A 13,753-nucleotide genomic window follows, 5' to 3' on the forward strand; every position below is an offset into this window, starting at 1 on the left:
GAGAAATTATTTACAAAATATGCACAATTATTATCTTACTTTTTTAATATTTTGTTTCTTATTTTCATTTTTGGAAAATGTATTTATTTTCTTGCGTGAACGAGATAATATCACAAAAGTTTCAATACGATTTTTTATACTGAATATTCCAATTAAAAATATTTTATCTTTTAATAAAATTTACCTTTCGTATATCTCAGATTATACAATATTTTATATACTTATGTACAATGATATCTGTCGATTATTGTAATGATGATTAACATATAAAAATGTTGTAATTCAATGTAATATTTTTAATTTTAAACTTTTGGTTATAAATATAAATTTGGATTGCCGATTCTAAGATTTTTAAGGCATTCAATAGCATGTCAATAAACACATTTTTCAATTCTCTACAAAAGAAACAATTGTTTTATAAATGATACAGAATATAAGGATTTATAACGAACTGCTTTCTGAATAAATGTATTATCTTTATTGTATTTTATAGGATAAACGTTATTAAAAATTTATTTTCTTTCAATACATTATTTGACACAGTATTATTAATTAAATGTGTTATTTACTGATTTATACATTGCATGGAATACGTCTGAATAATCTTCAGTTGTACTATTATTTTCAATATAATTTTATAGCATAAATTTAAATAAAATATTCATTTTTAATCATATTTACTTGATGAAAATATTTGTATATATATATATATTTTTTTTTTAGTTCATCATATTATTTGTTTTTTTTTTCTTTTAAATTTCAATATTAAAACTTGAATTCGTTATAAAAGTGTTTTCTACAAAGTGTACGCCCGATGTTTCAAACGAATATACTTGTATATATATAAAAAAGAAACACCAATTAAAAAAAATTAAAATATGTCAGCGATGATGACATCTCCATTCTGTTTAGTTTTATTATTATGTTTTTTTCTCAAGGAGGAACAATTAGGTCCTGTCTGATTATGTAGAGTATAAACTTGGGACGTACAGAGGGGTTTGGTGGAATTTGTACTAGAAGGGTGGATATGCTCTAGATCATTGTGGCTGCTAACACCAGAATGAGGACACTTTTTTTTTTATCTTTTGTTGGTTATGTTTGCTCTCTCCTTGTCTGACATTCTGACTGGCAAGGCATAGGGTGCAAACTGGTACAAAGGCACGTCCAGAGGGTTAAGGGTTTGGAAAGAGGGGAAAATCTTCTTGTTTCTTCTTTCGGAAAGATCCATCACTTAAAAAACTTTTCCACTGCTCTAGTCTACCTCACATTCTGGTAGGTTTTTCTTGATTTTTTTTTGTACATGTAGATTTGGCATCCCCAGAAACATCAGGCAGTAGCCAATAACTGGCTAATAAAGCTCTTCTCTTGTTTTGGGTAAGGAATTTTCAAAACCTACTAGCAATCGATAACATCTGATTTTGTGTGTGATCTCGCAGGAGGCCTTCTTGAAAATCCACCTGAAATGACAAAAAGAGTTCCTTTGTTTAGTTATATAAAATAATGAATTCAATTTAATCATTAATTATCAATCCATATAATTCCATATATTAATATTTTTATGAAAATCTAATAGCACAGTGATTTAAGATATCCTATTTACTATAGGTGAATGCAAAACTTATTATTGAATTCTACCATCCGAAAATATACAGAACAGTCACTTCCTTAATGACTTGGAAAAGTTTCAAAAAATTTAAAAAGCTTATATGATTATTAATCGAAACTTAAAACGTAATTTAAAGAAATTAGTAACGATAAAAATTTGGCATAATTTCAATTAAAGGTTTGGAAATTCCTCTTATATGCAAGCTTAACAATTTCAAAATACAACTCTCATAAAAATTAAATCACTATAATGAAAAAAGTTGCCAAAATTTGTCGAAATGAGTATTTAATATAAAATTTATTCGACTGGTATATTGAAATTTGTGTTTGGATTTACGGTGTCGTCGAATTTCGTCTTTTTTTTTTCTTTTCTTTCTTTTTCGGAAAATTTATATATTTTTTTATTTATTCTACGAACCCTTATTTTATAGAAAAATTGCGAAAGCCCACAAATTTAAGCTTCAAACAAGTTTTCAAATGGCCATAACAATTTATTTTCGCAAACGAATGTGTAGCGTCACTGCTTTACAGAATCAATCTGCCATCAAACACACTACACCTTGGGCTATTTCCATTTTGAACATTGTAAAATCAAACAATTTAATTATTAAGAACATGTGATCTAAACAATGACTAAAATCGGCTGTAGTGTCGTCACCATTGTAATCGGCGTCCTCGTACCTGACCGGTAATTTAATTTATCACTTACGATAGCCCAATAACGCGTGAATATTTTGAAAATATTCAAAAAATTTTATTAATATCCATCTATCAATACTTTCGATTCCTCTTTATTAAAGTATGACTTTGCTTTTGTTACAGACTGCTTTACCAAAAATCACTTTATTCGTTTGAGAAAACTTTCTTAGCCTTCGCGAATATTTCTGCAAAATACGATGAAACAAATCTACGCAAAGATATGTAAATTAAACAAAATTCATTTTATTAAGAGAGAATCAAAATAAAAACGGCGAAATTCATTGATATTGCTACGGAAGCAAGTATTCAATGTACTGTATATAACTACAGTAATCAAGTAGTAAAAGACGTGTAGTTTTCGAATCTGTTCGATGTTTTCTTAAAATAACGCGACCATTATTGGATTCATCAGCTAGCACTGAATAAAATGAAGGCATTGAAATATAAAAATAAATATTTGTTATATTAAGAAAAAAAGATTACTTTAAATACCATTTCTCTAGTTCTGCTTAATAAATTTTATACCCTTTCCATAATTGTTGCATACAACACATTTTGTAAATTATATTCAGGATTATTTTCTCAATCAATGATATTTACTCTCATTACATTTTTTTTTCTTATCAGCAAAGTATAATTAATTAACAATTATAAAAACTTGAGTATATAGTTCAACCATTCCTAACTGATATAATAATTTCTCTATCCATAAGCAATAAATTCTTCAATTGAAATTATCTTGATTCACAACCATACATAATTTTTGAAGTTCGTAAAAATAATCCAAGATGACAACTCAAAGTACCCTAAACAGATTAACTAAATACATATGTGTAATAATGTAATAAATTTTATATATCAAATTCGTAATTATAAAGAAAATTTTCATTAGAATAAATTAATCATTGATTATAATTGCTGCTGTGCTGCACCAGTTTAAGAACGTAAGAATACCAGAACTTTATCCGAATATTTAAACCACCTACTTCTACTTAAGTGAGTTATTCTGTCTCGATCACATTCTGTTTCGGAAACCTCATTCCCACTGCTTCCCCTCAGTACCACTGTATCTGCCCTGCTGAATGTGTAGATTGTCCCTTCGCTGTCACTTTCATCACTTGATAACCTATGTAATGGTAAAAAGAAGTACTTAATACTTTCATACATTCATTTACTATCGATAAGCACCACCCCAAGGACTTACCCCTTTTTAATACCTTTGGAATTGGTCTTCTTGCTTGTGGCTTGGCTACGGTTCTTCATTCCTCCCCATGAAAGCTGTCCCTTCTCCCTCGGTTGTGCGGAAGGCATAGGTCGGGCTTGATATGGAGTGTTGACAGGTGTGGCTTCATCCGACGTACTGGATTCATTTCCTGCTGTCTGTGCTGATGCACCTACTGCGAAAAAGAATACTTTTATCACCAACCTTCTCTGTACGAATTCGATATATAAACTAGTGGATCCTTCAAATAAATCAGAGAAGACTGGTGAAGAAATAGCTAAAATAGATTCAGAAATAAAATATTTTAAGACGACACGTAATTAACAGAACTGGTGAAGCACAGCAAGCAATAGAAAATATGTATTTTTTTTTATCTTTGTATTGTCGTGCATTTTACAGTAATTCGGTTTTGTGAGTGCCATGTGTCAGAAACGTCTTTACTCGCCAATTACTCATAATTTTTTATTACAACATGAACACCTACCTGATACGCCTGGAGTAAGACAAGCCCCTTGACGCCTTTCATTCGGCTTAGGTGGAGTGCCACTAAACTGTCTAATTCCTGGATCTGTACCCTCAGATTCTGTCGTGCCTGTACCGCTGGTATGACTTTGTCCTCTATTATGGATACCATCGTATTGTAATGCAGGAGGTGGATGGCGACGGGCATATTCGTAAGCTCGCATTAATTCCTCTTGATTGGATGAACCCGAAGTTAAACTATGACTATTGGGAGCTGAAAATACGAATGACTTACATAAATTCTAAAAAAGATCCTTTAAATGTGTACCGTATGATTAAAATATAGGCTATACTTTACCTTGGCTCTGATATAATTCTTCACTGGCTTTACCACTTTTCGCAGATGGGGGGTCTAAACTCGTCTGGAAATAAAAACATGAAAATGAGTTCTTTTCGATATCAATTATACATATGAATCTTAAGAAATTTGTAATACTCTATTATTACAAATTTCATACTAGATAATGATGATAACATATGAACATTTCTAGATAAATATAGTAATATGTTATCCTTACATCATACAAATAAAAAAGAGTTTTTGCCCATCAGTAGTCAAGTGGATAATCCAAGACTCGTCATGGATTCGCGTCTGACTAATGGAATGTCACGTGGAATTTTTCTGGTTTTATTTCCTAGTTTCACGTGTGTAAAACCTAAATTAAAGTCAGTTTCCTCCCGATAGGCACCACCTTCGGCAGATCGCCCTCATGTTATGTCGCCTGACCTGCTCAATTATCTCAACTAAGAAAAAATTTTTTATCATCTTTATCAAACGAATCAATATATTTACCTTATAAATTTATTATCAAAGTTCGTAAATGTTCTAAGTGCATAGAATTAGAACTATACTAGTTAATTATGTCAAGAAAAGGCAAATTTTAGCGATGCAAGTTTTATATGAAAGCACTCATATATCAGAAATATTTGCAAGAATGAGAATAATACATTGAAATTCTTATTTTGAGAGAAAAGGTTTACAATGATGAATTAATTTGAAAACAATAGTATATATGTATAGGCTTATGCTTGTAAAATGTTTACAAAATTGTAAATTTCAAAAGTAAATACATAAATAAGAGAATTTTATCGAAGTTATCCAAGTGAATACATCCGAATGTGATTCCACTGGAGTGCTCATGGATTTCATACATTTTTTTTTTTTTGGGCGCTTGAAACGATTTATCCAAAATTAAATTGTGAGCCACTTTTTACTGATATTTTTCACTTTGATTAATCTCAAGATGTTATTGTAAAAATTAAAAGGTTGGTAGCGCCATCATGTGGCATCATGATTCCTATCAAAGTTTAGATAGAGTAACGTCTCTCTTTCCGAAGCTGATTAGAATCAAACATGGTGATTTGGGACAACCGCGAACACTTTTACGGGACAATGACGGACAGCTATATAGTGTTCTGAAATGCCTCCGAGTTTGTTTTTCGGTATGTTTACTTTGTTTTTCTTATATACAGTAATACCCCGAACTTACGCGATAGGTGGGACCGAGCGATAACCGCGTAAGTCGAATTCGCGTAAGTCGGGGTATAATTTCTCAATGTGTGTAAAATCCAAGTCGGATGTATGTAAGCTAATAAATGTTCTCGTTAATCTTATCTCGTTTTTTGATTCGTTCATTGTTACAAGAAATCACCACACAGAGTCTCTCGAGTCTCCTTAGATATAACAAACACAGAAATTAATAACACAAAATAAATTGTATCAATTCCGCGCGACACGTCCGAACATGTAAGTTGAACAGTAGTGTGGAGGGAATGAGTAATCAAGAGTTGCGTGGTGCTCAAACAAAAGACGAATCGACGAGATTTGAAAATCGCGTAACTCCGGATTCGCGTAAGTCGGGGTAGCGTAAGTCGAGGTAAGTCGAGTAGTTGAAGCGTAAGTCGAGTAGTTGAAATATTAAATCTCTGCAATTTTGATTGACATGGCCGGATTCTGCTTCTGACCGTGACAACCTAAACTTATAGAGTACAGTATAAGTTGTACTCTATAAGTTTAGGTTGTCACGGTCAGAAGCAGAAATCCGGCCGTGTCAATCAAAATTGCAGAGATTTAATATTTCAACTACTCGTTTTCCTTTTTAATAAATTGACAAATCTGTTGTATTTCAGTTTCTAAGCAATAAATAAATTAAATTTCAATTTTTATTTCCTTTTTTTGCAAAACTTTGGCCATTTTCTATTTCTCTTTGGCCCAGTACTATCCACTATTACTATTAGTTTAAAATTTGTCATACACTAAAACTATCTTTTCAAATCACCATCTGATCAATGCAAAATATTATATTGAATAGAAATAATTGTTGAGTGTATGTATATATGATTTTTAAAAATTATTCTACGGCAAATACACGAAATTCTATCAATCTATGATAATTTATGATTATTCATAATTGTTGCTTTAAAGAAATAAAATAAAAAAATATATATTTAAAATGTAATAATACTTTGGCTAAGTATGGCGGTTCGCCATGGTGTACGCTGAATGTTTTAAACTCTTCCGTTTGACCTTCGTCTTCTTCTGGTGTGGGACCTGGAAGCTGGAACGTTGCGTATGGGGCTATTTCATCTTCGTAATCTATTTTCAAAACACGAAAATTGTAAGTTATCGATATTTCTAAAGGTAAACGAAAAAACTGGAACATACAGTGACTGCTCGAAGAGGAATGGGGCAGTTGTCTTGAAGAAGGAGGATTAGCTGTAGGAACGACTTTCCGAACAGGAGATGAGAAATATGAAGGTAAATCCCTGCTATGACTGTGGCTCTGACGACTGGTTTCCGATCTTTGTGACTTCTTCTCTAAGTGTGCCATCAACGCTGTAGTTGTAGCAACATCACTTCTCGATGAAGATTCTGAAATTGAAGATTAATGAGAACGAGATCGATATGAACATGCACGACACTGCTTCCTATACATACCTCTATAGTGATGTCTGGTATTTCGTCTACGCTTGTACATAACTAAACATACCACTGCTACTACACCCGCTATCAGAACAACACCGGAAGAAGCCATGGATACTAAAGTAGTGGTATCTTCGAAGAAAGGTGGCGCGGCTGGTAAGTGATCTGGATTTCCGGCATCAGACACGGATACAACTGAAATAATAATTAATGTTACGTAATCATTGAAACAAAGTATCATATAAATGTAAGAGTATTACCTCCTGACACTTTCAATGTTATAACATCATATTCCGCTACTGTCGATCCCGCAGCATTATAAGCAGTTACTCTGATCACATACCACGTTTCAGGATTTAAATCCTGTATTATTATTTGATTTTGTTGTTCAGGTACTACTCTATTAGTCAACAATGTCCAATGAGTGCTGGACTGAGGCCGATATTCAATAATCATCTTCGTGATAGGGCACCTACCGCTTTGCCATGATAAAAGTTGAAGTACTAAATGTGTCGAGTTTGTAAAAATCATATCTTCCTGTTTAGGAGCAACTGGCACTAGTTACATGTAGAATGAAATTCATGTAAGATTACTTTTTAACATTTTCTTATTTTTTATTTTGATACTCACCAGTACTTTCTGTTCTAAATACAACAGGATTACTTCGTTCACCTTTTCCTTCACTTGTTAAAGCGACCACATATAAATGATAACTTGCACCACATTCTAAGCCATCTAACATAAACGTATGGTTTTTTCCGGATATTCTTCTTTGTTGCCATTCTTTATTTTCAGCCTTATAATGAACTTCATATCCTAAAACAATTATAATTATAATTTAGCTTAACAGTTTAGAATAAATATTTAACAAAAACTCGAATTTACCTCTTAATATGACATTTTCTGGCATGGTAAAGAGGAGTTCAACGTGAACTGAAGTCGTAGATGCTGATATGATTTTAATCTGAGGCGCATGAGATGTCACTTGAATTGAAAATAAGAAAATGTTGTAAAATAAAAATAATTATTCAAAAAATATTACTTTCATATTTATAAAAAGTTACCTGGTTCTGAAGTACATTTAAATAAAGTACAGTGGTGTTTATGAAAAGAAAAAAATATATATTTATGAATATTTTTTACAACTGTTATATATTAATAATTAATTATTTAGTACTGAATCAATTCAATATTGTTCTAAAATAATTCAAAAATTATTTAAAAGATAAAAAATATACCTTGTATAATAAGAGAATACGTTATTTCATCACTCCCGTGTTTATTTCTTACATAACAAGTATAATTCCCTGAGTCTGTAATTTGGAGTTGGCGGATGATGAGTGCACCATCGGATAACACTTCTATTCTGCTTTGTTTTGGAATGGTTTCACCTCTGAGAAAAGAAACAATAAATAATGATAAAAATTATCATCATTTATTATTTCATTTTAAAATATTAAATAGAGCATAAGAAATAATACATAATTTACCTTAATTTCCAGTTTCTGTGCAAAGGCGGATTTCCAATCGACTGACAAGTTAAAACTACCTTTTCCCCGGGTGTAGTTACAACAGTTTCTCCAAAACCCAAAATTCTTGCAGGTACTATATCGAAATTAGATATTTAAGAGTGTTGACAACATAAAACTTTTATTCTACCATGAATATTTATGAACTTACACCATGATGTTGTTGTTCCTGAAACAACTTTGCTGATTTCTCCTTCACCCCTGGCAGTAGATGCAGTCAACCAGAATTCATGACGCGAATTTTCCTTTAAGCCTGTAACTTTATATTGATTTTGACTAGCGGGAATATGGACTACGGTAGCATTCTTGGGGGAAAGATAAAGATATGTTAAAGATTTAATTTCAATAATTTATTTTAACTCAATTTTACACTATTTTACCTTAATATCACTTAATGAACGCCAATAAAGTGAGTATTTATTAATAATGCCGTTAGATAACAAAGGATGTTTCCATGTTACGAGAATTGTATCGGAAGAAAGAACCACGGACTTAACAGCTGCAGGAGGGCCTGGAACTTTAATAAAAAAAATAAAATGTTTATTATTTAAACTTTGATATTTTATCTGGCATTTCTATAATTATTTGTATATCATTTACCATCTTCCAGTGTCATGCAGTAAACGGGATTGCTCCGAACGCCGTAACCCTTTTGAGTAAAGGCAACAACCATTATGGAATAATTCGTATATTTATGAAGAGAAGTCAATTTGGCATCTTGTTCAGTTACCCGTTTTTCTTCATACTCTTCATCTCCTATTATATTATTTTTATATGTTTTAATAAACAAATACGTAAATATATGAAAACAATTGTAAAATAATTTTATAAAACGAAAACATCACACCTATAACTCCAATTGATGACTATTTTTTATGAAATGTTTATCTATTATTATTGTATAACGTTTTACACAACACATGTGCTTAAATCAATGACATGTACTGTACGTACACATAATTCTTTTTTTGAAAAAGATACAGATATTCACAAATAAAAAAATTTCTTTTCTTTATTTAAAATAAATATATAGCCTATATATATTTTATCTCAAACTTACAGCATGATGACACAATTGAGCAAAAATTCATCGATAGGAAAGATAAAACGAAGTAAATAGAAGAGCCATATAGGCAAATAAAATGTAAATATTTTTAATGTTTCCATATTTTACATTTTATTTGTAAGTGCAACTTGAAAGTTACACTCCATAAATTAGAACCGAACACATGATAGTTAACTATGAAATCATTTATATCCTGCACAACAGTATTATAAAACTATTATACAGCCAATCACTAACATTTCTTTGTGGATAGATCTCTGTGAAGCTTCTTTCCATATATTATTTCGTTTATAGCTGATCACAAATTACTTTTTATAGACTTATCGAGCTATTGATTGTACGTAGTATATTGTGTTTCATATATATATATAGAGTACAAAAACGAAAATACCTCTTTTAATTTAATTGAAAAGATTCGAATATGCATTTTCCACATAATATGTAAATATGTGCAATTTATTTTTTTTAAAATAATGATATGCAAATAATAACAAATAATAATGGTAGTGCTTCATTGTAAAGATAATAACTGTATTAAAGATAAGATTTTTATTTAATAAATATTATTTAACAAATAGGACAATATAGCGACTAGTAGAATAGCATTCAAAAAATAAAATAATATAGGTCCTAATATTACTTTTGGTAAAACGAATAGTGCCTAAACACACACACACACATACACACATACACACGTGTATGTATATATATATAATGTTCTACAACAAATGTTCATAGTAACTTAATTATTTCAAATTATATCAATATTTTGCAAGCTGATGATATCAGTTGAGCCATAAATAAACATAAATACAAAATACCTAATAAATAAATATGTTTAACTTGTATTTTAGACTATATTACAATTATTAAAAGATAAATAAAGTTACGATTATGTTTAAAAATCATTATACGTAATTTACAAATCTATGGTATCAAGTTATTTATTAGTAACTAATCTAACATGTTTTATTCAACATTCAAAATAACTATAATAAAGATATAAAATTAAAAACATGTAAAACAGTTCTAAATAATATATTTAATCTATGTTTTGTATTAATAATATTTTATTTATTCTAGAAATAAAATATTAAACAAAGTCATTTATGTTACATTTATAATTATTGAAAAGCATTTAGTTGACCAAACTACATGTCTAACACCATATTTACACCAATAAATACTTTTTACATTTGTTTGTAAGTTTAGTTTGTAATGTATAAACGTAACTGAATGTAAAATAATGATTTATTAGTGTATATACATTATATTAAAACTATAATACATTTGGATGTTTGAAATTTATGCTGCATAAAAAAAATTTGTAATGCTTACCGAATATGATTTAGTCTATATGAAAATTTCAACTCAAACTATTAGAAATTTCAAAAGTATTTTACCTGCTAAAGTTTCGGCTGGCCTGTAAAGAATTTTATATCCTTGGAGAATACCATGGATAGATGACATAGGTGGTGCTTCCCATGATATATGGAGACTTTGTGATGTAAGTGGTAAACATTGTACTCTGTGCGGTGGCTGACTTGGTACTAACAAAAGAAATATATGTTTAATATTTTTACATTTAAATCATTCATAAATATAATAAATATTTATTAAATTCAAAATAAACATTTGCCCAGTTAAGAGAATGAGTTTTTCATAAAATTATACAAATATATTAGACTACTTCTTTATGGTTTCATTATATATGCAAAATAAATTGTATAGTAAATTTATAAACTAGTCAATAAAAAAAATTAATTATCTTTCGTGTATGTCAAGAAATTAATTTCAATTAAAGTAAAATTGTTATTCTGCAAGTATTTTATTTAAATGAATTATAGTGTAGAAACATTCTAACAATGTTTCAATATTATAATATATTTTTTATTTAAAATAATACGTATTATAACTTCAATAATAAATAGATATATCTTTAAAAATTCCGAATAAAATTATTATAAGATATAAGTATGGCATTTTTTTTATAATTACATACGAAAATTTTACATTTAATCCTAATCAAAAATTAAAATCGAATAAGTTTTCTATGCAAAGTAATAAATTTTCATAATGTACGTTTATGAAAAAATTTATCTAAACTTTTAATTTATTTAATAAACTAATAAATATAGAAATTATTACCGTCTTCTAATGTTCTGACAATAATTTCGTCAGATCTTGGTCCTGCACCCATTGAATTGTAAGCTTGCACTAAAACGCTATACCTTGTAAACTTGTGAAGTTGATTTAGCACCACTTGTTCTTCAATACCTTGTCCTACTTCTAAAGTTTTATAAAGATATGGATCCTCGGAATCGTAAACTTTATAACCAACATAATAACCCTTAATAGGACCGTTCCATAATTCGTGATCGGGTGGCTAAATAAATAAAAAAATAAATATATCAAAAGCATCCTCTTAGTACTTGAAAATTTATTTGTAGTCAGCAGAAAATACAATATTATCTGATAATACTTCTCTGAAAGCCACAAAAAGATCTGAAACTAAGAAGGGCTACTTCAAGTTCTGATTCAATCTAATTTTTTTTATTATGATTTTTAAATTCAAAATAAAAAAAAAATTCAAAAAATATTTTTGGATATCAGACTTACTTCGAAATTACATATTGTGTAGTACTAGGTGTGAAAAAATATTTTATCGATTGGAAATAAGAAGAAAACTTTTATGATGGAAAAAAAGAAGTAAAAACCAAGTTATTTATACCTTTTTAATAAAATAATTTTTTCTAGATTTTATGAAACAATGTTTTATTTTGTAAATTATTAATATACTGTACTTTTTAAAATTGTTTTATAAGAAAATTTATCAAATTACCTTCCAGGTTACTTTCAATGATTGTGAATCTATTGCTTGAACTTTTACATCAAGTGGTGGTCCTCCTGGTACTATAAAAAAATTTTTTATAGATTTTTTTACATAAATTATTCTTCATATAATATTAATTTAAAAAATTATTTAAACATATACTTGTTATAAATGCATACTTGTGTATTATGAGTTTTATGTATGTGAAATTGATAATCAAAAAAATAAAATTAATTTTATAATTAAATTTATAATATTCACTTCTGTAAAAATTTATTTTGATTTTTGTTATACAAAAATGTAACATTTTAAAACTGGAATATTTAATTACTCCTTTAATAATAAATACCCTGAAAATTATAATATTTTTTGACTATTATTGAGAAATATTTTTGTGATTTTAAATAAAAAATTGAAGAAAAAATATAATTAAAAACCTTCTTCAGACGTAGTGATGGCAGTAGGTTCGCTCGGTTCTCCTAATCCAACAGAATTTTCAGCTCTGATTCTACAATAATAAGTTCTTGCAGGTCGGAGACCTTTCAATACCACTTTAGTGTCGTCACTTCCGGCTGTTACGTTTATAACGTTCTCCCGATCATTCCCTGTTTGATAAAAGACTAGATAAACAAAATAGATAACATCTGTATAAAAATAAATTAAATGGAATTGAGAATCGAATTTACCTGATTCTTGTTTACATTGTATATGATATTTAATAATGGCACTGTTTCCAGTAAATGGGGGAGACCACGAAATCTTAGTAGACCGACTTTTTTGTTCTAATATTTTAATTTCTCGCGGTGGTTCTGGAGGCTCTGATAAATAAAATATCACAGAAATCAATTTTTAAACATTTTAAATCATTTAAAATATTTAAGATGGATGTTTATTTTGTTTATAAAAGTTGTAACGATTAAATATATAATATGAAATAATGTATAAATAATTTGAGTTAAATTACATTACAAATTCAAATCTATTTGGAAAAATTTACATCTGAAGAAAAATCATTATACGTAATTTACAAATCTATGGTATCAAGTTATTTATTAGTAACTAATCTAACATGTTTTATTCAACATTCAAAATAACTATAATAAAGATATAAAATTAAAAACATGTAAAACAGTTCTAAATAATATATTTAATCTATGTTTTGTATTAATAATATTTTATTTATTCTAGAAATAAAATATTAAACAAAGTCATTTATGTTACATTTATAATTATTGAAAAGCATTTAGTTGACCAAACTACATGTCTAACACCATATTTACACCAATAAATACTTTTTACATTTGTTTGTAAGTTTAGTTTGTAATGTATAAACGTAACTGAATGTAAAATAATG

General features: G+C 28.8%; 1 protein-coding gene across 2 annotated transcripts in view; it reads right to left on the reverse strand.

Moving 5' to 3' along the window:
• Positions 1-861: 861 nt before the first annotated feature.
• Positions 862-13,753, reverse strand: part of LOC111622928 (Down syndrome cell adhesion molecule-like protein Dscam2) — a 34,989-nt gene continuing 22,097 nt past the window's right edge. The window contains exons 16-37 of one of the 2 annotated variants that reach the window (XM_023365394.1): positions 13,086-13,217; positions 12,837-13,019; positions 12,409-12,479; positions 11,715-11,952; positions 10,970-11,116; positions 9,101-9,256; positions 8,881-9,017; positions 8,652-8,805; positions 8,462-8,576; positions 8,210-8,364; positions 8,036-8,041; positions 7,857-7,955; positions 7,602-7,787; positions 7,232-7,528; positions 6,987-7,166; positions 6,714-6,920; positions 6,514-6,644; positions 4,347-4,410; positions 4,011-4,262; positions 3,509-3,701; positions 3,291-3,430; positions 862-1,457 (exon numbers count right to left, since the gene is read on the reverse strand). In XM_023365394.1, coding sequence (XP_023221162.1) covers positions 1,396-1,457; positions 3,291-3,430; positions 3,509-3,701; positions 4,011-4,262; positions 4,347-4,410; positions 6,514-6,644; positions 6,714-6,920; positions 6,987-7,166; positions 7,232-7,528; positions 7,602-7,787; positions 7,857-7,955; positions 8,036-8,041; positions 8,210-8,364; positions 8,462-8,576; positions 8,652-8,805; positions 8,881-9,017; positions 9,101-9,256; positions 10,970-11,116; positions 11,715-11,952; positions 12,409-12,479; positions 12,837-13,019; positions 13,086-13,217 — 3,305 coding nt within the window. In that variant the 3' untranslated portion in view covers positions 862-1,395. The remainder of the gene's footprint in view (positions 1,458-3,290; positions 3,431-3,508; positions 3,702-4,010; positions 4,263-4,346; positions 4,411-6,513; positions 6,645-6,713; positions 6,921-6,986; positions 7,167-7,231; positions 7,529-7,601; positions 7,788-7,856; positions 7,956-8,035; positions 8,042-8,209; positions 8,365-8,461; positions 8,577-8,651; positions 8,806-8,880; positions 9,018-9,100; positions 9,257-10,969; positions 11,117-11,714; positions 11,953-12,408; positions 12,480-12,836; positions 13,020-13,085; positions 13,218-13,753) is intronic. The other variant, XM_023365395.1, reaches the window with a different exon arrangement.

Source organism: Centruroides sculpturatus, unplaced genomic scaffold (assembly GCF_000671375.1).
Source record: "Centruroides sculpturatus isolate CEXI.00-Female unplaced genomic scaffold, Cexi_2.0 scaffold282, whole genome shotgun sequence".
In the NCBI taxonomy this organism is placed as follows: domain Eukaryota; kingdom Metazoa; phylum Arthropoda; class Arachnida; order Scorpiones; family Buthidae; genus Centruroides; species Centruroides sculpturatus.